The sequence below is a fragment of the Cibotium barometz genome, chromosome 14, assembly GCF_041138505.1.
Source record: "Cibotium barometz isolate CiBa-2024 chromosome 14, ASM4113850v1, whole genome shotgun sequence".
Taxonomy (NCBI): Eukaryota; Viridiplantae; Streptophyta; class Polypodiopsida; order Cyatheales; family Cibotiaceae; genus Cibotium; species Cibotium barometz.
The window spans coordinates 38,663,269-38,689,369 of NC_141059.1; the positions used below are offsets into that span (position 1 = coordinate 38,663,269).

The 26,101-nt window shown below is 38.2% G+C and overlaps 1 protein-coding gene across 8 annotated transcripts in view; it reads right to left on the minus strand.

Moving 5' to 3' along the window:
* Window positions 1-19,605: 19,605 nt before the first annotated feature.
* Window positions 19,606-26,101, minus strand: part of LOC147631999 (uncharacterized) — a 37,529-nt gene continuing 31,033 nt past the window's right edge. For 4 of the 8 annotated variants that reach the window (XM_086808551.1, XM_086808548.1, XM_086808552.1 and 1 more), the window contains 4 exons: window positions 22,110-22,326; window positions 21,346-21,990; window positions 20,422-21,142; window positions 19,606-20,292 (listed from right to left, as the gene is read on the minus strand). In XM_086808551.1, coding sequence (XP_086664677.1) covers window positions 19,887-20,292; window positions 20,422-21,142; window positions 21,346-21,990; window positions 22,110-22,326 — 1,989 coding nt within the window. In that variant the 3' untranslated portion in view covers window positions 19,606-19,886. The remainder of the gene's footprint in view (window positions 20,293-20,421; window positions 21,143-21,345; window positions 21,991-22,109; window positions 22,327-26,101) is intronic. The other 4 variants (XM_086808549.1, XM_086808555.1, XM_086808554.1 and 1 more) reach the window with 1 other exon arrangement.

Genomic DNA, 26,101 nt, shown 5'->3' on the forward strand with positions numbered 1-26,101 from the left:
TTCTTGCTTCCGTAAACTGCGCGAAAGGATCTAAAGTAGCATGCAGTTTTGCCCCCTATTCTCCTTATATTGTTTATTAATGCTCTTAATATTGAGGTTGTTAATGCTCAACATTGAGATTGGCGTGGACTACCGCGTGACATTCGCGTCAAGAGAGATCAAGCAAGGCCTTTTTAAGCCATTTGTAACGGCGTGAACCGTTTATATGTTGATGGGATTTTACCCCCTATTCCTGCCGTTGCACGGATTATTGTAAATGGAGCTTGTGGGCAACGGCTTATCTAGTAGTGTTTTTAGCCATCCGTAAAAACGGCATGAATTGCCTGCATCTTCATGGGACTTTACCACCTACTCGTGCCGTTAACGGATTGTTGTGCATGTCCTTTATTGCAAGTAGCTTATGCAACCTCCTTAATTGTCTTTGGTTTTGAGATGCTGTGTGTGCTTAGCACTTTAGCAATCCTTTATTGTCATACCTTATGCAACCACTTTTTAGTTTCAAGAGATGGTGTGTGCTTAGTACTTTGGTAAATCCTTTCTTATGTCATACCTTATGCAACCACTTTTGAGACCTCCATATGCTCTGTGTGCTTAGCATATAAGTATATGGAACAATTTTTTCTTGCTTTTGTTTGGGACATCCTTTTGTGTACCTTTTTGAAACCACTGGCCATGTACATCCTTTCTTTATTTCTTCTTGTTTGAGGGTCTTCTGTAAATCTAGAAAGGATTTTGACTACTCTTGCTGGGTTTCTCAAATATTTCTCAGTTTTAATCTATGGCAAGGACAAAGAAAACTGCAAGGAAAGTATATACTGGAGATCCAAAGATAGCACAGGTTGCTACAACCTCAATCCTAAGAAGAAAAGAAGTTCAAGATGGTATTATATGAAGAGGTGTTTTTCAGAGATCAGGAAGGCCCAAGATGATACTCATCATCTTATCCCAAGGGTTGCCTTCATCTGGGTAGTAAAGCAAATATGTGATAGGATTGGTCTCTTGACCAAAAGTAATACCCGATACAAAAGGTGGCAAGGTTATGTGGTGTGGTGCTTGCAAGAAGCAGCTAAAGACTTTCTTATAGATTTCATGAATGATGCCTATATTGTTGCTGCACATGCACACAGGGTCACTTTAATGAACAAGGATTTCTCAGTGGTGGTAAGCAGGCTTAGGTATAGATTTGATAAATTTCTCAAGCCACTTCCCACCGCAGATACTAGGGCCTTTGATATCTTAACAATTCCTCCCAAGACGTCCCGCAAAAAAAAAGCTGACGAGCCTACTATTGAAGATGTTACACATGAGTATGAAACAAGAAAAGCACTTGACCAAAAAGAGATGCTTCTCGAGAGGGAGGATAATTTTTATAAAGAGGAAGTTAAGAGACTTGGTGCTAAGAATTATGATAGAATGGGCAAGGTCTTTGGTCAAATGATTATCAATGTCTTCTCCAACTCTAAGAATGAATATTACGTGAGCATTTCACTTGAGGACAAAGTAATGTTAGAGAAGACAGATATTGAAATATCTGACTCTGTATTATTCTCTTGCATGAGGTAAGCATCATTCTTTAGCCACAGTTTTGTCCTTTTCTCTCCTTTTTGCATACTTATACTGTCTTTAATTACAGGGTATACATTTCTACAATGCCCATAGAGGTTTTAAGCAGCATATTTGTGGTTGATCCTCTAATATCAAGTGATATCTTTTCAAAGACAGGATCAAATATTGAAGTGTTTTTTAGGGCATATGACAGCCTGAGAAACTATTATATATTCATCCCATATGTTGAAAGGTAGTATTTTTTAATAGTTTTAAATTCATAACTCATGTGAGTAGATATTTTCTTACTATTGTTTTATTTGCAGTCACCATTGGAGTCTTATACTCATTGATGTTTTGGATACAGAGGTTACGTTCAGAACTCCTTAGCTGGTATCCATGGTCAATGCAAAATGTAAGTATCTCTTTTCATCAACTATCATAGTATCTCTTTTCATCAACTATCACAATTTTGTTACAAACATTGTACCTATTTGATATGCTCTTTATTGCAGTGCTTGCAAAATTGTGTTAGCATATTTAGAGAAGAATTATGAAGACCTTGCAGATCCAGAGAAGCCATTCAAGTATCTTCAGCAAGAGCTATTGAGAATTCAGTTTGGATGTTTCTTCGTTTGAAGATGGCTTTCATCTAATTACACTATTATTTCAGGTTCCAATTTAGTCTGACAGTACTAGTTGTGGATGGAGGGTGATTGCAAATGCTTGTAGGACAATAGATTTTAAGTTGTTAAAACAACAAGTCAATGTAAGAACCCCAGAGAATCCTTTGCATTGCTCTTAATGTATTTGTACATTATTTTCTTAGAACTCCACTTTTTTTTTTTGCAGTGCAACAAATACCCTGAATCTTATATTTGGTGGATAAGAGAGAGATGTATTGAGATTATATTGGACAAAGAAATTATGCCTGTAGATCCCAACTCTCCTCCTCCAAGAGATCAGGCTCAAAGAGAAAAGGGAAGGAGAAGAAGCTAAAAAGACCGAAAGGCAAAGGCAAGGGTTTGCTACTGCATTCTCCTTTAAAATTTGAGAAGATGCAAAAAGCCTCAAAGGAGACCACTGCAAAGAAGACATCTCAGCCAAAGATGACCTCACAAAAGAAATCTCGTGCAAAGAAGCCCTTTGCTCAAAAGCCCCTTAACTTCGGTGCTATTCCTACTCAAGGACAAGAGGAAGCAAAGTCTAGGAGTCCAAAACAACCAAGTGAAGCCCAAGAGCAAGCAAAGTCTGGGAGCCCAAATAAGCAAAATGGAGATCAAGAGCAGGCAAAGTCCAGGAGCCCAAATAAACAAAGTGAAGATCAAGAGCATTAGAATATTTTGTAACTTCACACATACGCAGTGACATTTTGTAACTCGCAAGATGTATTTGTACCATTTATTGTATATAAATCACAATTCATTTATGAAAGATGTAGTTATCTACTAAATATTTGTTCACAAATGGCAATGGTCAAGAAAAATGTCAATTGTCTATTCATTCATGGTTCAAAGATTACAATAGTTGGAGGTAAACAACTCATACAAGATATAGAGCATTCAGCTCTTCTTCCAATTGTAGTACCATTGACCTTGAATTTATAACTAGGGGTGGTGTTGTCAAGAAACTCCAAGGTTTTCCTAACATCTTTTAACGTCCACTGAGAAGTAACATTGACCTCCTTTCTTTCAGCGTGTGGAATAACCTGCAACTCAAACCTAAATGACATGCAATCTATATCAGAATCCAAAGGTTCCCAGATACCCAACTTAAGTTTGTATCTCCTATAATCATAACCCATAGTAAGAGATTGTTGAGAGATATTGTAAGACAAAGCCAACGATTGAGGGCATGCATTGCACCTTATGTAGTCACCCTTATGGTCATACTCTCTAGATTTCCAAAACAGTCCTATAATGTTGTCCAAATGCTATGTTAGGAAGTTTCTTCTTAGCCATGATGCCTTTGTCCTCTGTAACTCTGCGTCTTTAAAGCAAGTCTTTAAAGCAAGCTACAAATACATGTAGAGGCACAAACCATGATAACCGTATCCTCCTCAAGATCCTTCCCAGAGTCATGGCCTTTTAAATATTCTGGGATATTTTATGTTTGAAGCTCTGCACCATCGCTTCATCTGGAATGTCCCAATTAAGAGAAGAAAGGCTTGGCACTGCTAAATCCTCAATTTGCCCATACACACCTGGTTTTGGGGGAACAACGTTCTGTGCGCAGTATACAAAAAGATTACCCTTACTAAAAAAAAGCCACATTCTGGTCACCATACATGAGCTCTGCAAATTCTATGTGAATGGCTTGGAAAGTACCACTGAAGCTCTCCACCCACAAGCTACCACTCAAAACTTGTTAAGGGAAAGATATTTGAAGAAATCTGAAGTTAAAACTTGTATTAAAAGAAAAAACATATTTGCAAACTTGAACTACAACTTACAATGTACTTGCATGGGAATATGTTGAGTTGGAGGTAAGTACATATCCCTTGCCATGTAAACATGTTGGACCTGAGCAAACCAACCTTCAGATGCATCCCTTCCAATGGTATTTTGTATCCTCTCTTTTTGTTTTCTTACTTGTGTGAGATCCCTTTCATGAGGTCCCAAGTTCCATCATCCCTTTTGTTGTATACGACACAAGAGTTTATTGAACGAGAAGGACGTCTTGTGGATTCCATATAGAATAGAAGCAAGAGAATGAGACAATGGAACTCAGTGAAGTTGAAAAAGAGATGAGAGAGCTAGAATATGCAATGAAGCTCAGTGAGGTCGAAAAAGAGATGAGAGAGAGCTAGAAGATGAGAGCTTCTAGACGTTGAGAAGAAGAATGAAAATGGTATGGACGCCAAAAGGAATATTGGAGGTAGTTTGTCCAAACTTCAAAAATTTCGGCATTAACTACATGCCATCTTTTTTCAAATCTTTTGACAGCTTTTGTCAGTATAACGGATCCTAGGGACCACCACAATCCGTCTGAATTTGGAGATTTTGGCTAAATTAGAGGAAAAAAGCTCGAAATGGACTCTACTACCTCCAAAGTAGAGGAGACAAGAATACCATATTCTTGTGCACGTGTCACACTCTCTTTGGCTCTTTTCTTAATCACGAGATTAGTAAAGAGCCCTTTTTTAGGCATTTTTGGCCCTAATGCTAGAGAAGCTCTTGAAAAAGCAAAGATATGTATATGTGTTTTCTAAATATGAAGAAACTCCATGCCATGTTCATTTCCTCTTTGTTTGTGTTTGTAGGCCGATTTAGACCACAAGAATGAGGATGTGGAGAAAACGAGTGCTAGTAGAGCTTTCATACTGGGTGTGAAGTTAGAGAACTCTAGCATGATAATCATTCCATGACCACCAAAGATTCTTCTTCATTAGGATAATATGCTGATTTTGACAGAAAGTTGCCCAGGGTTTGGCGTTGGATTTGAAGTGGACCAATCTGTTGTTGGTCTATTTATATTACCTTGCAAGCATGGGTACCATACATTTTGCTACTCTTAGGTATGTGTCAAAAGCAAGTGCATTGCAGTTGGTTGTAGCCAGAGGCCATACCCAGAGAAGCAAAAAAGAATGGTGGTAAAGAAACCACTTGGTCATGCCATTCTTGAAAAGAAAGGTAACAACCTATACTCTTTAACTGGTTTTATTTGATTAGCACTGCTGGGCATTTGTTAATACCACCTTTAAGCACTTGCTATATGCTAACTCATTAAAAACTAGTTGAAACCCATTTGCAGTGCTTCCAAGCTATTTATAGTGGGTGTCAATCTAGTGATTGAAAACCATTTGTCAACGGACTGAAACCAATAGTCCAAAACCCTTTCAAGTGCCCCTTCTTATAAACTTGTTGTCAACTAGTTGCCATTTGTCATACTCTCAATCTATAAACTGGTTTGTCAACAAGTTGGAAGCCAGTTGTCATGCTCTTAATTTATAAATTGGTTGTCAACCAGTGGTGGTTATAAGCCCTTCTAACCCATAAACTAGTTTCAAAGGGGTTGAAAAACAAGGGTTAAAAACCATTAATGTGGCCCAATTTATAAATTAGTTTTAAACCAGTTTATAAATTAACAATCGATGTTTATATAACTGTTTGTCAACTTATAAATTGGTTTTAACCAATGGGTTGTAAATCCTTACAACCTATTATATGGTTATCAACCGGTTGAAAACTTGTGGTTAAAAACCCTTAGAGATGCCCTAACTTATAAACTCAGAATCCACGAGTTGGACAAACCATCAACCAGTTGCAAAGCTTTGTGTTGAAAATCACATGCTTTGCTCCCAACCTCGAAATTGATAAATGAATTACCATGTGTTGAAGAGATTTGTGTATTTCTTCTTCTAATCATTTGAAAGATGTACTGCTACCAATGAATTTCAAAATGTGCAAGCTACACTTCAGTGTCGTCTTTTAGTAGGCAAGGAGGGGTAGAAGTAAGACATGAACATGTTGATCTGAGTGAGGTTGTGGAGCATAGGCTTCATTTTTTGAATGTAGAGGAAACCCCAGAGCAAATGTCTTGTGTGGGAAGAACGCTTGGTGAGTGTTTTTCGATCTCCATCATCATGCTTTCACAAGATGAGACCATAGTATTGATTCAATAAGTGTTATCATTGTTGGCTTGGAAGAAGGGGAGGGCGACATCAACAAGGAACCAAAGAGCACCACTTCGAGAACTAAGTTAAGTGCATGAGAGCTGTCACCCATGAGGCATGATGGAAGAAGCTCTCTAAGTGGGCACACTGCAAGCGTAGAACCAGGGCAAGCATGTACTAATCATGTGACTCATTCTAGGATGCCAAAGAGGAAGGGTTGTGATGATTAGGGTGAGCTAAATGTTCTCAACTATCACCTATGAGGCAAGAAGGAAGCTCTCCAAATGGGTAAGCTTGTACTAACCGTGTGACGTGTTCTGAGCGCGTTCTAGGACACCAAAAAGGAAGAGTTTTGATGATCAAGTTGAGAATTATTTATGAGTCATCTGAAAAGACCTAACCACTGTCCCTAGTATTGGCTACTTATATTTTCTTGTTGTTATAGTTGAAAGAAACTTCACCGGATGTGACCTTGCCCCAGCTAGCGAAGAGGAAGAAGAACAAGAAAAAGACTGATGTTTTGCTACCCTCAAGGGATGTGCACTCAAAAGAAGATGTTCTGCTGCCCGAGAAATCAGCACAATAACTATAGCATTTGGGTTGGAGGGTGAGAATAGAGAACTCAGAGTTAGAGATGAGCATCATGTGAGAATGAGAAAAAAGTTACTACTAGGCTAAAAGAAGCCAACAATTTAGTTGGTCGAACCTCAAATCCTAAAGGGCGCAAGCTATGCTTATAACCATCTATAAAATAGAACACTCCTCTTTTTACTCCGATGATCTCCCATAATTAATATATTTCAAGTTTCATTTTGCTAGTATACCTCTACTATCCTCTTTTGTTGTCATCTCTAATCTTCTTTTGTTGTCATCTCTAATCTTCTATGATTCTATCTGTGCATTGTTTCCTTCTTTTATCCATGTCTATGTTTATTATGTTGCTCATGAAATTTAGTGCTCCGGGACTATGTATTATGTAGCTTCGATGATTCAATTCTTTTGAATATTTGATTGGATGCACGTAAATCTTATCAAAATGAAGATTTTGTAGATTTGAGGTAGTTATGTATGGAAGCTTTAATGATTCATCTGCAAAAGAAGAATTTCATGCCCATGGGGTTTGTTTTGAAAAAAACATCCTTATTTACTGATTGAGCTAATTTTCTTTTCAACTCGCTATTCTTAAAAATGGCAACAGAGAACACTTGCTTTGCAAATGAGAAAATTAATCCTAAATTGAAGATTCCAATTAATACAACATTGACACATGGAGACACTCAAGTACTCAATAACAATAGTAGAGATGATGCACAAAAAAGAAGAAGAAGAATAAGAAGAAGAAGAAGAAGAAGACTTAAAAGAATCTCAAAACTTCGAGTCTAATTTATACATACATCTGGTTTTGTTTTTTCATTGATTATTGACTTCTTCTCCAAAATAGAAATGATACCTTCTATCTTTCTCCTATCCCAACCTTCTATCTTTCTCCTATCCCAACCATTGTCCAAAAAGTCCAGTGTCTTACTTGACTTGTAAATAAACATTGTTGACGTATTTCTTATTTCTTCATTAAAGAAAAAGTCAACAAACATTTCGATACGCATAAAAATAGTAAGCTTGACATTCTTTGTTGCAATAATAGATGCCTTAAGAGACTTCTGTATGTCGTGATACAACCTGATCCTATAACTTTCACTAGTTTGTGAAGTTTGCAAACAATGACCAATCTTTGCTTCCAAATAATGGGAGGGGTAATGGAGTCAAACGACCCTTTCCAAAAGACGTGTTTGGTTCAAAGTACTGCATATCATAGAAAAATATGCCGTGGTCTGCAAGATCTCTATGAGTTCTTCCTTTGTAAATTTGTTCTCCTACATATGCATGGAAAGTGTTAAATATCCCACTTATACTCTCCACTGGTTGTTGCCAGTCTATCCTATTGGATGGATAAATATCTGCATAAAACCGAAAGATTAGACATTTTTAAAACAACAATTAGACACTTTTAAAACAATAAGGAGACATGATTGAATGGATAAACAATTGCATAATAATAACAATTAAACACTTTAAAACAAAAGAAGCTTTGACTGAGATACTACTCACAGTTGGGAAGATATCGTGGAAGGCTAAGAGGAAAAATTTTCACCCTCAAGTCTACATGATGCTGGAAAACATGTTGTATTAGTATCTCTGTCACACGCTTGCTAGATTCACATACCTTGAACTATTTAACTTGTCCCTTCAATGGCTCCACAAATTCATTAGCATTTCTCCTCTTCCTCTTCCTTCTCTGTAAAAGTACCTAGCTCCTAATTGTAATTGTAGATGGTATCCATGTCCCATCGTCGTATTATAACTATTGAATATAGTAATAGCTGAAATGCTAGTACGAGGCTTTCTACAGGTTGCCATTTTGTGTAGCAAAAGACACATGGAAGAAGAAGATGAGAGCTTAATTTGGAGGAGACTTAGAAAAAGAAAGAATGACTATGTTGGAAACGAAGAAGATCAGAGCTAGTTTTGGGGGGAAACATTTACTCAACTTAAAATAATAATAAAATAATACTACCGAATCATTAACTACCACTATCTTTTAGCTTACGTGCAAAGATTCCGTAGTATTATTTTAAGTTGAGTAAATGTTATTTTAAGATGCATTTTGAGCATAATTTTACTCTATTTACTTGAATTCTTGCTTTAAAATGCTGAATTTCTCCATTATGGAAGCCTCGTCCTCATTGTTTGAGCGCCACTCTCTCTCTAAAACTAAAAGGCCCAAAAATGAGCCCACATTTCTCCTAATGGGTGCAAACACCTTAAGAATCAGGAATACCTCATCAAGTGGAGGCTTCCTGGCAACCCGCCTCGATCTTGGAAGGATATGAGGAGATTTCGGGTGCATTTGGTGGGCCAAAGGAGGAGGAATAACAGTGATTTTTCTTTGCTAGAATTTGTTGTAAAACCTTAAGAGATTCATACCAATTGGGGATTATGATACTTGCATTTGGGAGTATTGGTAATTGAGGTACTATCATGGGGAGCAAGTTTTGGGGCTATTGGAAGGCATAAGATGTAGTTTTTAGCCATTAGAGGCAATTTACAGCCATGAATTGCATGAGGATGCACTCATTGTTGACTTGACATGTCACTCACTCATATGCTTTGTGTGGATATGGTGCTTCCTAAGTACTTACATGTGGAAATCCAACCTAGTATATAGAATGCCTAAATGTTACAAAGTTTTAAGGAGACGAAACCTATGTGTGGGGATGGTTTGTAAGAAAGTGCTAACTCTAAATAATTAATTGGCCAAATGGGATCATGGAAAAAGGGCTTGTAAAGGGAAATGGGCCACTAAAGGGTATGGTCCAATGTGTAGGCCAAGGTATAAGTGAATGAACATGGGGGGCATATATGTATATAAGACAATTATAAGCCCTAATTATAAATAACTCCTAATCACTTTTGATCAATACTAATCATGTCTTGCTTTTTAAGCTTCCATGAAGACCTTCTCCCATGTCAGAGACTCCACATAAATGATGTCTACATGTCTCTAGACTTCATGTAAATGAGTCTCCTCTCTCTCCCTTCCTTTCACTATGGTTTTTCACATCATGAAAAACTACTCTAGTTTTTCATGCCACACTTAAGCTTGATGTTTGACATCCTCACATTGATATATCATCACTAGTGTGTTGTAATGTTACAAGATCATGTAAAAACCCAACGTGAAAGAGTGTGTTGGTAATTTCTTACCATACACCACTTCAAAAGGAGATTTCCTTGTAGCAAAATGTGGTGTATTATTGTAAGAACACCAATTTAGGAATTTTGGCACTTATTGAAGCTCCATTTTCATAAGTCCTTATCAAATCCTCAACTTTTTGGCACTCATTATGAAGAAAATGAAGCGGACACAATTTCTCTACATGGTACTTCTAGTTGTAATCTTTCAGGATTACTTTCCTTTCACTACAAAATTGAACTTGAAGAATTTGTTTCACGATCAAAATCAACTTTAATCCTCTATAAATGAAGCTTCACAATGTACATTGATTGTTTTGAAGCACACAAGTTGAAATTTGAGAATTCATTTACATAAATTTAGTTTATGTTCAAACTCAAAAGTGAGCCTCTAATATATGGAGCTACAATATGTACATTGATAATGTTTATTCTCACAAACTTAAGTTCATAGCTTAAATGTTATTTAACTAACTTTTTACTACTAATAATTTAAAAAGACTAGAGAATTAAATAGATTTACCTCTTGATTGAATAGAAAATATATCATTTTTACTTAAATAACGTCAGCACGAGAAAATGTACTTCAACATTAAATAACCCTCGAAAATATTAAATTCTCAAGAAAAAAATTATCATGATTTTTTTTCTAATTTTTGCTAATTTTCTAGGGCCTCAAAATATGATAATTTTGAACTCCACCAAACCTATCTTATGGCATTCCAAACCTATATTTTTCTAGAAAATTTTAGCAATTAATTTTACCAAAATACCATTGATATTTTATAAATACCAATTTTTAGGATTTCTAAAAATAATCTCTAGAATATTTCATATTCTTCCTGAGAATCCCATTGTTCACGAAATTTCCAATTCCGCCCGACAATTCTCAAATCCAATGAAAATTTATAATTTTAATGGATTTTTCTAATTTTCTGGGTCAAAAAATATATTTTTAAAAGAATTTGAATGTTCCCGGGCGCCCAAATGGACACACTACATGCAACCCCACATTTTCCATTCATAAGCTATTTTTTTCACAATTCTACAGATAGTATGTAGTCTACAAGGATGGACTCGTGTCGTTAAAGGAATGTCAAGTATAGGGTCCCACTTTGGATCCACCCTAACCATTGTTCTACCATCCCATATGAACTAATTACAAGTCGGTGCACCATCCTTCCCAGTATTTATATTCCACACCTTTTTTCCATTCTTAAGCTTTTTCCTTGAGCGCATGTAATACAAGCAAGTGAACTCTACATTTGCAGCATTTGAGACACCAAATATGTACTTTAGTGTCTTTAGATCACCTGTAAGATGCCATTCCACTGAGTAGTCTTCAAAACCATCCACATGTAGAATTTCACCAACTTTTTGACGTTGAACCATAGCAGGAATCGCTGTTAGATTGAAAAACATCTTTAGGATCTCATGGTCCTCTTTTGGAACCTCAAATGTTTGCGAGGCACCATATTTCGTTTTTAGATTGAACACTGAAGTACTCAAGATCACTTGACTTTATGGAAGGATCCAATGCCATGTTCATCAATGTTAAACTTACTCTTTCTATCTTTTGATTCTTTATAATTTCACTCTCATCAAGTTTTAGTACAAATTTAGTGTGCCACCACTCTTGAACAGACATAGCATAAAACTTCACCATTGGAGCTTGCAATTTTTTGCACGCATTCAAGACAAAATTGTTGTTTGGATCAGATCAAAGGTCACTTCTTTAGCACAATGCTTGAATACATGTGAGTGAATTATGTGTTTTGGCTCACCAATGAGTTTAAGGACATTGTTATTCAATTGTTGCCTTGCTTTTCTAACACTATAAGGGCATGGCAGTGGAGTTACCCTTTTGTTTTGCAGCACGGACTTAAAATCCACATCCATTTGTCTGTAGATCATTGTATAGGATTCTCTACTTAAACCAGTTTTGTTACAAATATCTTGAGCTTCAGTTGTTGCAGCAGCAAATACATTCTTCACATCTTGTTTGCAATCGTGCATGCATGAGATCATCACTAATGTTCTGAACTTTGAATGAGAAAGTGTAGACTTCCCCATCTGTCTTGAGAAGACTTTTGAGAGTGCTCCATTGCCTTGTTTAAGGTTCTTCAGCTTATCAGTCTTGGCATGTATACGTCGTTTGTAGTTTCCACTATTTTTGGCAATGCAGTAAGTGGTCTTTGTTCTCTTACTTGTTCATGTGCATCTAAATTAGAAGTGGGCCCATGTTTAAATGTCTTCTCTAACACCCCTTCTAATTTATTATTCTTGGTCTCTAGATCCTTTTTAAAAAAAATCCAATTCATGGTTTTGCAAATGCTGAGCATGAACAATTTCTACCAACTCATTGTATTCATTCTCCTTGTTGTTAGACAGTCAAGCATTTAACTGCTTGATCTGAGATTCCTTCATCATTAGCATCCTTTGTGACAATATCCAAATGCTTTGCACCTGACTAGCAAGCCTTATTGTGTAACCAACAAGCAAGCTAGCATTGCCCTCACAAACATATTTAATCAAAGAAGTTAGGCTTGAAAATTGGGTCAAGGGATTAGGTGGGTAAATTGATCCTTCCACCCATATATCAACATGCTTTCTCCCTAATTCCCTGGCTTGTTGCATTACATAAGGGTTGACCTTAGAAGCATTTGTTCTCTTATAGAGAGAGGAGCATACTCATTGTCCAGGTCCACATGTATACATCGCTTCTTAGAATTATCTGTGATGTTTTACAGACCACAAAACAATACTGAAATTGCAACTAACTCCTTTCTTTGCAAAAATATACAATGCAGTAAAACATTATCATTAATTTCAAACACTTGAATTTCAAATAACATAAAAATTAATGTCATACCTCCATTGAGCAATGTAGAGACACTTCTTGATGTCCTTGTTGATGCAATAACACTTCTTGTTGATGGTAGAAAAATAATCGAGTATAGAAAATCAATGAAGGCAAATATGACTTTTTGGTTCCACTTGAAGGCACCAGAAAGTCGAATCTCTCTTCATTGTTGTCCATGCATAAATAATATATGAGGAAAGAGGAGATTCAGGTGAAATCTTAGAGGCTTCCTTAAAAGATTGAAGATTTGAATGGAGGGAAATTCAAATGGAGAATAGTGTATATTGAATTAGGAAAACTCGCCCAATGGAAACCACCATAACTTCATGAAAATACACTAGAATAGAACTTAAGCGTGTTTAATTGTGCTGAAAAAAAGAACTTTGCATAATACTAAGTTCGCTTCCAAAGATATATTTGAGTTCTTTTAAAAAATGCCCCTATTTCCAATCAACATCTTCTAATTCCATGTTGTACTTATGTTAGAAATATAGTTGCATAGTTACATATGTCAGAAATATCCTCATACTTGTTTTCTTACTTTATAGAGTACTAGCTTTTTACATTTATGAATTTCCACTCGCAGAGGTTAAAGTTACGTAGAATTTAAGAACATTAGAATAAAATAAGCATTGAATCTCTTTAGAAAAGTGAATTTAGATTCGAAAAGAAGAGAGAAAAACCCAATATAATAATATTATTTTTACACTTTTTGGGATTCCAGGAGGAGAGAGAAAGCCCTTAAAGGGACCATTTGGAGCCCGAATTTTCCCTAATGTCCATCATTCAATCCACGAACCCTACCATACAATGTGGATGTCGATGTGGTGCCCTCATGATGGATGCATGAGGGAAGCAAGTCATGAACCGCATGCATGTACTTGTTGCAAATCTGGAGTTTATGAACTCCTTCAAAAAGTGAAAAGCACAAGATGAGCTTAAAGCAATAATACATCATTCATGTGCTCAAGTCGGAGTTCCCTGTTCCACATGTGGGTCTTTGCTTCTCGGAGGAGTGGATGAAGAGATGAATCAAGCTTTTGCTCTCTAATAGGAGAGCAAATATCAAGAGAGCATTAAATAATAATTTGGAGAAGCCCAGCATTTGCATGCACAAGGAGTGGAGGCACGCATGCAGCTTCGTGTGTGAAAGCACCCAAGTGCTTTTCAATAACAAGCGGTGGGGTGAGTGCTTCCCGACTCTACGGAAGCGAGGGGCTTCACACTTCGGCTCGGGAGAGGAAAGTCCTCCTTCATTGCTTGTTTCATAAAAGTACCTATTTTAGTAATCATTTTTTCTCCTCTTTCATTTTGTTTTGTACTATATTTTTTTCTTTAACTAATTGTGTCACTTTCTTAATTGTTTTTTGTAGAGGGAGGTTGTTGGGTGTGACCCAACAAAAGAGGAGTACGACTATGGATATAGAGGCCTTCGTAAAAAATTATGGACGTGGATGCGTACACTTGGACGAGTCCATTTTGGGGACTCAAGTAGATGAGGTAAGTGAGCCTAAACCCTTCTCTTATCTACATCTAATTGTATTTTATTGCACTATGCTTACCTTGATTTTGATGGCATGTATGTAGGATGAAGGGAAAGAGGAAGAGGAGGATCCTGATTACGAGCATGAAGTGGTGGAAGGAAGTGAAGATGAGGACGAAGAGATGATGATGAGCACTCGGAATCCGATGAGGATTCCAGTTAGCCACCTCTTCATTGATATATATTTTAATATATGGCCAAAGGCCAAACACTTCGTGAAATAAAATAAATTTTGGGCTCAATTGCATTCTTCACAATCTATGTGTTTCTCATGTTTATGTTTGTGTCATAAAATTGTGACTGTTTTAATTTAAAAAAAAAAGAGCTAGGCCAGACTGGGGAGTCCTGTGTAGACTCCCCAGTCTGCCCCAGTTTTTTTTAATTGCGCAATACTTTCGCTCTGCTGAGCAATGGTATTTCACTGCGAAACAACGAAATATCGTTGTTGAGCAGCGAAATTTCACTGTTATTTTCGCTGCCTAGTAGCGAACCCGTTACAACAAAAATAGTAGCATTTTAGCAGCGAAAATAGCCCGACATCTGCCTACCTTTCTAGTTATAAAAGCGCTGCTATTTTCGCTGCTACACCCTCATTCTGTGGTAGTGTAATCTCTAGTATGCAGGCCTTAGAAGAGAGAGAGAGAGAGAGAGAGAGAGAGAGAGAGAGAGAGAGAGAGAGAGAGAGAGAGAGAGAGAGAGAGAGAGAGAGAGATTTTGAATTCTAATACATATGCATTGAAGTAGAAGCATTCATGATTTGATGAAGTTGTAAAGTTCTTTTTTTAATGCTATATTTTTTACTAGTGGGCCAAAAAGAAGAAAATGATATTGACTTGGGGATAAAACACTTTCCTCCTCATGCACATGGGCAACAAGCCAAAAAAGAGTTGAAACTTACAAAATGACATAAGTATTTCATAAAATCAAAATCACGCCATGCAGGATTCGTTGTTGAGCTCTTCCATGGTCTACCACACAAAGTATGCCTTGCTAAGGTACTTTCTTGTGGGCATCTGATCTGCCTTCCAAAATATCATATAAATTTTCTTACTATTCATTTTAAATTAGTTACCTACTAAAAGGAGATAAGAATATCTTAATGTAGGCATAGAGAGAGAGAGAGAGAGAGAGAGAGAGAGAGAGAGAGAGAGAGAGAGAGAGAGAGAGAGAAGAAGAAGAAGAAGAAGAAGAAGAAGAAGCTCTTTTAACGTCGTAGGAACAATCCCAAGAGACCAAATATGATCTATCCGACGGGAGTGAGATTCGAACACAAGACGTGTTGAATAACAACTCCATGAGCTAACCAATCTCAGAGAGAGAGAGAGAGAGAGAGAGAGAGAGAGAGAGAGAGAGAGAGAGAGAGAGAGGAAAACGAGATTATATTAATGTCTTATAGAAGGTCCATGAGATGAACGGTAAGACATAAGAAGGTCCATGCAATGAGAGCTAATATATCAAAATGTATCTATTATATGCACATTGGTACAAAAACATGTTTTGTTTTATATATGGGCATCTCTTCCTTCCAATGACTTGCACCAAATATCACACGTATTTGCTTTTCATCACGCATTTTAAATTAGTTATGTGCTAAAACAAGAGAAGAATTTAAGGTATGCCTCTTGAAGAGAGAGAGAGAGAGAGAGGAAAAGAAATATATATTAACGTCTTACAAAAAAACGCAACGGTCCATGAGATAAGAGATATTGTATCTATTAGGCACATTGGCACAAAAACACGAGTCCATGACATAAGATTAAGACAATAAATTGTATCTAAGAGGTATGATAGTATATAGATGGCTTTTTTGTCTTGTTTATATTTTGGGTGGCACACAAATATGGGTTGAGTGGGAAAACCCTAGCCCTACCTTTTTTGTATAAATACCCCCCATGAGTGAAAGAGGACAAAATATAGTTTTGGCTCATTTCAAACTCTTACTCTTGTGCTTAGCTTGTTAGCATTTTATTAGTGTCTAATTTTTTGACAATTAGATAAGATGTAACCTTAATTAACATCTTATTTAAGAATTCTTAATCTTCATTAGATTTTATTTATATCATCTACAACTATGTAAAGATTTTGGCGATCCCCTCCCCTTTCCAAATCTCCCCTCCACTTCCACTACCACTTGCTTTCTCCTTCCTCCTCCCCCTACTTGCTCTCTCTTTCTCACTTCCAAAGCGTTTTTCAACACTGGTATTCACCTTTCCTCTTCACTTTCCTCCATCTCTCATTCACCCCATGACTTGTTTTTTTTTTCCGCTAAACTCCACCAAACGTAAAACTATAGGCCAGCTGCTAGTTGCTGGCTGCTGGCAGAGCTGATACAAAGCTGCTAGAAACTCACAGTGCCATCGCTTGCTCGCTGGGCCATTATCAAGTGCAGCTGTCAAGGGATTATGTTAAATTTTTTACAAATCAAACCAAAGTTTTTCCAGAGATTGTAGACTAGGGATCTACTCTTGGAGATCTTCCCAATGATATATAGCATGATGGGCAATTTTTAATATTCAAGAAGTTCTCAAATTGGCGATGTCGCCAATTGGGAACTTCTTGAATATGAAAAATTGCCCATCATGCTATATATCATTGGAAAGATCTCCAAGAGTAGATCCCTAATCTACAATCTCTGGAAAAACTTTGGTTTGATTTGTAAAAAATTTAACATAATCCCTTGACAGCTGCACTTGATAATGGCCCAGCGGGCAAGCGATGGCACTGTGAGTTTCTAGCAGCTTTGTATCAGCTCTGCCAGCAGCCAGCAACTAGCAGCTGGCCTATAGTTTTACTAGGATACGAGGAAGGGACAAACTTAGCCTCGACATCAACTCTTCCATCCCCTCAGAGTGCCTCACCTTGATCCTAGACCTCCCTCCCCCATAGTGGCTTGGAGTGTTCACCAGACATGACATACCTTTGCGCCTTATTTTGTTAAAATATATGTATTAATTTAAATTTAAAATAAATTTGGTGTTTATGGTTATGGAAGGGAAACCTCCTCACACGCCTTCAGTGGGACGCAAGAGAGTGGACATGGTAGGATCCCTTAACTAGAGAGGAGGCTCTCAGCACCCCCTTCTTTGAGTACAGAACACGACTGGGTCGTAGGATTTAGATGCCTAAGATTGATGGCACTCCAGAAATGCTGGGGCACTGGCAATCCCAGGGCCTCCCTCCATAGTTTCTTTTAGATTTCTAGAAGAGGTTGTGGGATAGGTTTCGTCTGCGCGAAAGATACACTCTTTCTGTGTAGCAGTTAGCCCACTGGAGCCTTGTGGTTGGCACTTGGTTGGCCATAGGAGGTAGATCAATTGTCTGTTTGAGGTGTGGCCCCATCTACAGGATTCCCAACATCATTGCCTTTAGGATTGCCCAAAGGTTCAATAGGTTTGGCAGAGGTTTCTTCGCATCTTCACTATGGACTGGGCTCCCTCCTGCACAGTTACTTGGGGCACGGTTGCTTGGGCCACCGAGGCCAAATAGGTAGCCATGGCATATTAGGAGGATGGTGGGGGACTGGTACTGTAGGTTACTCATCATCAGTTTCTTCGCATCTTCACTATGGACCGAGCTCCCTCTTGCACAGTTACTTGGGGCACGGTTGCTTGGGCCACCAAGGCTGAATAGGTAGCCATGGCATATGAGGAGGATGGTGGGGGACTAGTCCTGTAGGTTACTCATCATCGGATCTTGACAGCTCCAGTCTTGGTTCCCTCTTCTGTCCATTAGACTCTAGGTAGGTACCTGCTAGAGATGGGAGATTTGAGTATTATTGTGTGGCATATTTGGCGAGCTTGTTGTAGTAGCGAGGCCATAGAGGGCACCCCCACTCACTAGCAGAGTCCATTTGGAGCATATGGCTCGACATCATTCACACCCTCCGTGGACAAAGGGGAAGCTTCAAGGTGGCTTTGATCGCATGCGGAAGTGCCACGAGGCCTTGGCATCACGGCTCTTTCTCCCTAACAGTGGTGTGGTGTGCCCACCTAGCATTATACCATTGGTATGGTTGTTCCCCCTCCCCTTCCCAATTGTATGAGGTAACTCCCGCTGGTGAGGAGAACACCCCCCTTTTTTCTTATCACTTTGATTATTGCTCCCTTGACAGAGTTGAGTTTGTACTTAGCTTGCATGGTTGTTCCCTTGGAAACTAATAGAAGGATCTCTTTTTCAGGAGAAAAACTTGAATATGTTAAAGATAAAAAAAGAGGATTGACAACGTGGTGGTAATAGTGTATTGGTTAGAGCTTAGCTCTTTTAACTAGAGGTCTCAGGTTGTTCGATTCCAAGCTTCGCCTAACTTTTGGTTTTTGAGACTTGGGAGACGTCCCTAGTTTACTTGTTTCCCTAGTTTAGCTCGAAGTTAGGCCCAAAAGAAATTTCCAAGCGCTTCAACGTTTTTTTCCTAGTTTACCTCGAAGAAGTTGGGCCCAAAAAAAATTCCAAGTCCCACGTCTCAAAAACCAAAAGGTTTACTTTTCATAGGTGAAGCTTGGAATCGAGAAGGAGATCTCTAGTTTAAAGTTCTATTTGTAACAGATACACTATTACCACCACGTTGTCAACCCCCTTTTTATATTTTTATTCTAGTTTAAAGCCCAAGCTCCTAGTTTACTTCCTTAGTTTAGCCTCTCCTCCCTGGTTTACTTCTTTAGTTTTCCCTAGTTTACCCTCTCCTCCCTAGTTTACTTTCTCCGTAAAACCTTGTTCGTAGTTTACTTTCCCTCGTTTACTCTTGCCCCCTACTTTACTTGCATGCAAGGAGTTTACTTCAATTTTTTTTTTCGATCCAACATGCCAAAAAATGGTTGGCCGAATTGTTGCCCTAGTTTCCTTTTCAAACTGCCGCACTGAAAAATGGCAACGGACTGTTCGTGATCTCATAGCCGTTGATCCCATTTGATAGGGTCTTAAAAGACCCCGCGACATACCATAGCAACAATATATTTTCTTGTATTTTTCTAAGATATTTTGTTTGCATTTTCTTGATTTTTCAATAAGGAATAATTGGAATGCCAGTAAAGCCTTCCGTTTCCAAAGGCATGCCGACAATGCAAGTATTTGATACCAAAATGGCCCATAAAGGAGCAAACTCCATGACTAGAAATTGCATGTCATATATCAAGTTGATAGGTGCTACCTTGCCAAGTCACCCTTACAAAGCTAAACTTTCCCATCAATTATTGTTTACTAATTTGGAGTTTTCATGTGTAACTAACTAGTGTGTGAACACTCTCAAAGTAGAATGGCTGTATTGCTAGTGCCATGATAAGACTTATCACACCATTATCAGAAGGGGATGATTGGTTATTTATTTATCATGCATTATCCCAAACACATGGGAATGCCATAATTTTTCAAACTTGGCACCACTAATTGTAGTAATAATTATCATGATTGTTATCCCTGGACAAAGCTAGGATGAATGAGTTGATTAGCATATGAGCTCCAAGACACTTAAAATCTTCACTTGGGTCAAGTTCCAAGATTGGCTGTCTAAAACGATGTTTTCACATGTAGATTAACATATGAGCTCCAAGACTCTTAACACACTCAGATTCAACCCTTCACTGTTTACTTAATTCAGCTCCTTGCTTTGTAAGCTTCCCTTGCAAAAACCTTGCAAAACTGCCTGCAGCTCCTTTCAATTTGCCCTTTTTCAGGGTAGCTGCAGCTCCTTCTAGGTCTCCAGCCTGCTCAGGCCCTTCTAGATTTTGGGCATCCTTGTTTTTTTGCGGGTTTACTTGACTCTTGATGGAGAATCTGGGGACTCTCAAAGAGCTCCCTCTGTTGTCGGGCGAATTTGGATCACTCCTAGGCAAGGACTTGCTGTGGCTCCTCATCGATAGACGCCGAACCATCTTCAGATTGCTTCCTTTCCTTTTCTGCAAGTCGGCATCGCAGCTATGGCGCCCGTCAACACAGTAAGATTGAATGCCCACAGGCTCCTCGTAGGCACTATGCCTTGGCCTACTATGAAACAAATAATTGGGTTAGCTCACCAATGGACTCTATGCCACGACGTACAACACAATGCGACAATGTAGCAGTAAGATGCTTCTAGAAAGATTATCGCTTCAGTCTTGAGATGTTAACGCATACCTGCTTTCCTCATGCAAAGTGGTGATTTCATGAGACTCGTGAGATTGCATCTCAATCTGATCAATATCCCTCTCGCCTTCACTGTATGGCTCATCATACTCAAGGTCCTGTACATAACCATTCATATCCCCTGCCACATCTTTGTGAGAAACTTGATGTTGATCTTGTGCTCCGTGTGTCGCCATGCCTCCAGATGCAGGTGCCATCAGTGGGGATAACCTTCTGGTTTCGTGTGTTACCCTTCCATTTTCTCTTTGAGCTCCTCCCGTTGCAGTCATACTGTCATTGGCTTGATGTCCCGGCCACCCCCCACTGTCAGCACACGCCATGTTGTTCTTCCACATGGAAGCCACAGAATTGAAACATTTTTGCTCTTTTGAAGGTGCTCCATGCGGGATTGCCGGAAAACTTTCCATAGCATTTGAATGATGTGGTGCCTGAGACTTCATGACACTTCCTTGATTTTTCCACTCATAGCCTTGAGAGGCCACAACCTCTGGACAGATCCGGCTATGGTTACCAGGTGCACCATTGTCCCTAGTTACAGAACCTTGTGTTGATCTGAACTGTTCTACTTCTGCCGGGAGGGAAGCAAGGCTTGTTTTTATCTCCACTGGGAAACCCAGCACTGACTGGAAAAGATTGGCGATGCTTTTCTGAGACCGTTCGCAGCTGGACTTGTGATCGGGATGGCAGACTTCCAAATGTATGACAGCATCGACTGCGAACCAACAGAGAAAAAGACCTCAAAAATAAATCAGATAGAAAAAACAAAGAGTCAGTACATATATAGCCCCAGAGGAGATCTCACCCCCAACCCTCATGGGTGGGGGATCTCCCCCGTCCAAGCCCTGCAGGTCTGATGGTGGCTGGGGGATCTGTCTGTAAAGGCCCTTAGAGCAAGAAACATTGCTGAGAAAATACCTTCTGAGATTGAGATTGAGATAAGTTTGACACTTGCATACAGTAACTGCCTGAGAGAGAGTGATCGGCATTTCTCCATGACTCTACACCAGATGTCGTCCAGCTTTGTTGGGCTCAACCTCTGCTCATTGGTAGTGTCATTAAATGATTCGTCCAATGGATCTTCTCGGAAATGTGGCATCTCTGAGCCTTGCGAGGGCTCATGTAATGCTTCAGTTTGCACACAAGGCCGATCGGGTAGGATTTTTCCTTGTAAAGGCTCTTGTGGTGGTATTTCTTTGGTCCAGTAGGCATTCTCGTGGACATACATACCATGACTGTGTCCGCCCTTGCTATCCAGAGGCACAAAACCTGAGCTGAAATTCTGTGGGAAATTTGCATCTTTGTCTACGCATATTTGCCTTCCCGAAGATCTATGCTCAAAATCAGCGATCTCATTCTCGCCCACATCATCGAGTGCAACCGGGCTCTGTGTTACGCTGGTACTCACACAGGATGCAGGAAACATATATGTGCGGTCAGGACCGAGTTGTAGCAGAGCTGCAGTCAACCAAGTGGTTCTGTCATTGGAAACCCTGAGCTGCTTCTCGGCCTCCGAGAGGGTCTTCATTGCCATGCGCAGCCGCTCCAACTTTTCTTCAGAAACTGGCCCAAATATAGCAATACTTCGGTTAATAAAGCAGTAACATACCGAACATACAGAAGTCAATCTGGCTGTGCATAGTATGCCATAAAAGATAGTGAGGTCAAGCAGTAGTACTTACAGGCTTGTTTCCGGAAAAACCCTTTTCTTTGTTTGTCTGTGAACTTGAAGCTGCCTGCTAGAATGTCAGTAATTAGAGTGGCCAATCGTGACATCAAAGAGAGTGGCTCTACACCAGAATCTACCAGCTCTCTTGCCCTTCGCACTGTGTTGATGGTGTCGGCTAGAAGAGCAGAATCCAACAAGCTTAGAATTCTCTCATCAGATGCAGAACCCACCTGAACATCCAAAGAAAACAGAAGTTCATACAGCACCTGTTCAGTCTAATTGCATGCCAGGCTGATGATCACAAATACTAAATTAAACACATTGAGAACAACTTCCAAGTTCTTAAATATATGTACATATATATATACATATACATATACATACATACATACATACATACATATATATATATATATATATATATATATATATATGTATATATATATGTATATATATGTGTATATATATGTATATATATCTACATATACATCTATATACATACATATATATATATATATATATATATATGTATGTATATATATATGTGTATATACATACATATATATATATACATACATATATATATTGTGACATGTGAGAGCTTAAGACCGTAGTAATCACAACCTTAGTCTAACTAAACTGCACTTAATGATGTTTAAGAGATAGACAAATATGTGTCAATGCAATGCAGCTATATTATATGATGAATGCGGTTACAATGAGATCCAAATGGATCTATACTGCTGAATATGCTGATATGCTATATGAACTGCTGTCCACTATCTTTCCCTTGTCTCCTGGGAAGGAAACGCTAAAGGGATGCTTTGGAACAGATGCTATGCTGACCTGATGATGAAACACAGATGTACTCCTGTTACCTGGGAAGGAAACGCTGAGGAGATGGATGCGTTTGCTGAAGATGATGGACTGTATGCTGAATATGATGGACTGGTTATGCTGCTCCCAAAGCTTCCTGGAGGAGATGTGTTGGAGAACACTGGGCTGAATGCTTTTGAACTGATATGCGCTGACCTATATGCTGAGATAAGAGGCTGAAAACGCATGATGAGCCAGATGATGATGTGCTTGAATGGCTGAAAGGAGAGGCGCCTATATATATATGGGTGAGGGGACTGGTTGGCCAGCTTGGCTGCCAGTACTGTGAGGCTCATATCTCCCATAAAATACCAATAATGCTAGTCGGCTGCCTCCACCATGTCCCAATGCTTGTCTAAATGACTAATGTGATGCTACAATGCTGAATTCAACTCATACCATGTGGTACATGCTGAAAACATTCATTTAAATGCCTGAATAAATCATGATTAAATGCCTGATGATGTCTATGATGCTAAAATGATGCCATGTCACTGTACACCTGAATGGTGTGCACGTGACATATATATATATATACATACATACATACATACATATATATATATATATATATATATATATATATATATATATATATATATATATGTATGTATGTATGTATGTATGTATGTATGTATGTATGTATGTATGTATCTATATATACATGTATGTTACATATATATATATATACACATATAAATATATATACATACATACATACATACATACATACATACATATATATATATATATATATATATATATATATATATATATATATACATGTATACATACATACATATATATATATATACATGTATACATATATATGTATATACATGTATACATACATACATGTATATATATATACACATATATACATGTATACATATATATATATATATATATATATATACATACATATGTATATATATATATGTACATGTATATGTGTATACATATATAATATATATATATATATGTACATATATATATATATCTATACATATGTATATACATATATATGTACATATATATATATATCTATACATATGTATATACATATATATGTATATATATATATACACATATATAATATATATACATATATATATACATATATATATATATCTATATATATATGCACATATATATATATATATCTATATATATATGCACATATACATATGTATATACATATATACATGTATATATGCACATATACATATACATATATATATATAGATATAGATATGTATATATATGTATATGTATATATACATATACATATATATATATATATATATGTATAGATATGTATATATATATATATATATATATATATATATATATATATATATACATGTAAATATACATATAAATATATATACATGTATATATACATGTATATACATATATACATGTATACATATATATATATATATATATATATGTAACATATATATATACATATAAATATATATACATGTATACATATATGTATACATATATATATATATATATATACATGTATACATATATGTATACATATATGTATACATATATATATACATATACATGTAACATATATATACATGTAACATATACATGTATATATGTATATACATGTATATATATATATATGTATATACGTATATATATCATACATACATACATGTATATATATACATGTATATATATATATATGTATATACGTATATATATCATACATACATTGTCACCAATTGGCCGACCATTTGGTCCATTCCTAGTTTTTGCGTCTCGTTCACTTGAGGCCAGGCCGGTGTCTCGTGTGAAGAGGCCAGTATTTTGCTGACATGGACGGGAGCCAGACTGGTGCCACCCGTGTGTTAGCAGGATGGTGTCGTATGGACGGGAGCCAGACCAGTGCCACCCGTGTATGACCTGGACTGTGTTCGATCCATGGGACTGTCACGCCATGGAAGAGCCAGTATTCGTGCCGTGTTTTACCTATGGGACTGTCACACCATAGGGAAACTCGTGCCTGGAACTGTGTCTTACCTATGGGACTGTCACTCCATAGGAAGACCAGGTTTTTATGTTTTATGTCGTGCCAGTTTTGTGCCGACAGATATTTTGTACATGTTCCATGAACGGGAGATATGTCCATGTTACTTTTTGCACATGCACACATATTTTGCATGTTTGAAACTGTTTTCGCATGACATGTATTTGTGTGTTTGCCTGCCTGACGTGTTACTTACTAAGCGGGGACGCTTGCCAGTGAGTCGTGAAGTTTGCCCTGTATTCTGACAAGTTTCAGTGCATGTGAACAGGTGGTAAGTATATGGTACATGTTGTTTATTGTTATTTTATTCTAACCCCTTTATTTTATAAGGTTAGGGGATTCACACTTATTTAAAAGTGGGCACCCCCTTTGGGCACCCACTTTGGGGCCAAGGTGGGGAGCCCCACTTTTAAGTGAGTGTGGGGGTGGGCATGGTCACCTACCCCCACTAGCCCCCCCACATGCAAACGTGGGTATGACCAAGGTTATCTCCAGATGATTTTATTAAAAAGAAGGTCTCTCTTCAAGCGTGGCATGCATCGCTTCTTGCGTTGGTCCATCACCCATCGCTTCCTTCTCACGTAGACAACCGGCGACCAGCACTCCGGCTCCTCTCAGGCTACGCTGCCTGCCTCTCTACAGGCGGCTGAATATCATTGCTGGTGGCTGCGTTGAATTCTGCAGGGGGCTGCTTATGCTGCTGCTGCCTGCGCCAAACTCTCTACAGGTGGTTGACTCTGTTGCTGGCTGCGCCTACTACCCCAGGCGACTGCTGAATCTGCCCCTTCACAAGGTACTGCTGTGGCTGCTCTGAGGCGTGGACTCTCTACAGGCGACCCTCTGCTGCTGGCTGCACCTCAGCCTCTCCTGCAGGCGGCTGTCACCTCCACAAGGCCACACAGCTGCAACTGTTTCCCCAGGCGGCTGAATATTATCAGGCTGCGCTACCCTTCTTCTTCACTGTTTTCAGACGTGGCCACTTCCACCAGGACTGTTGTGGCTGCTCTCACAGGCGGCTGTGGTCTCTCGTGGTGGTGCTTGTTCTGATAGTTCTACACGAGACTACTCCTTCTTCAACA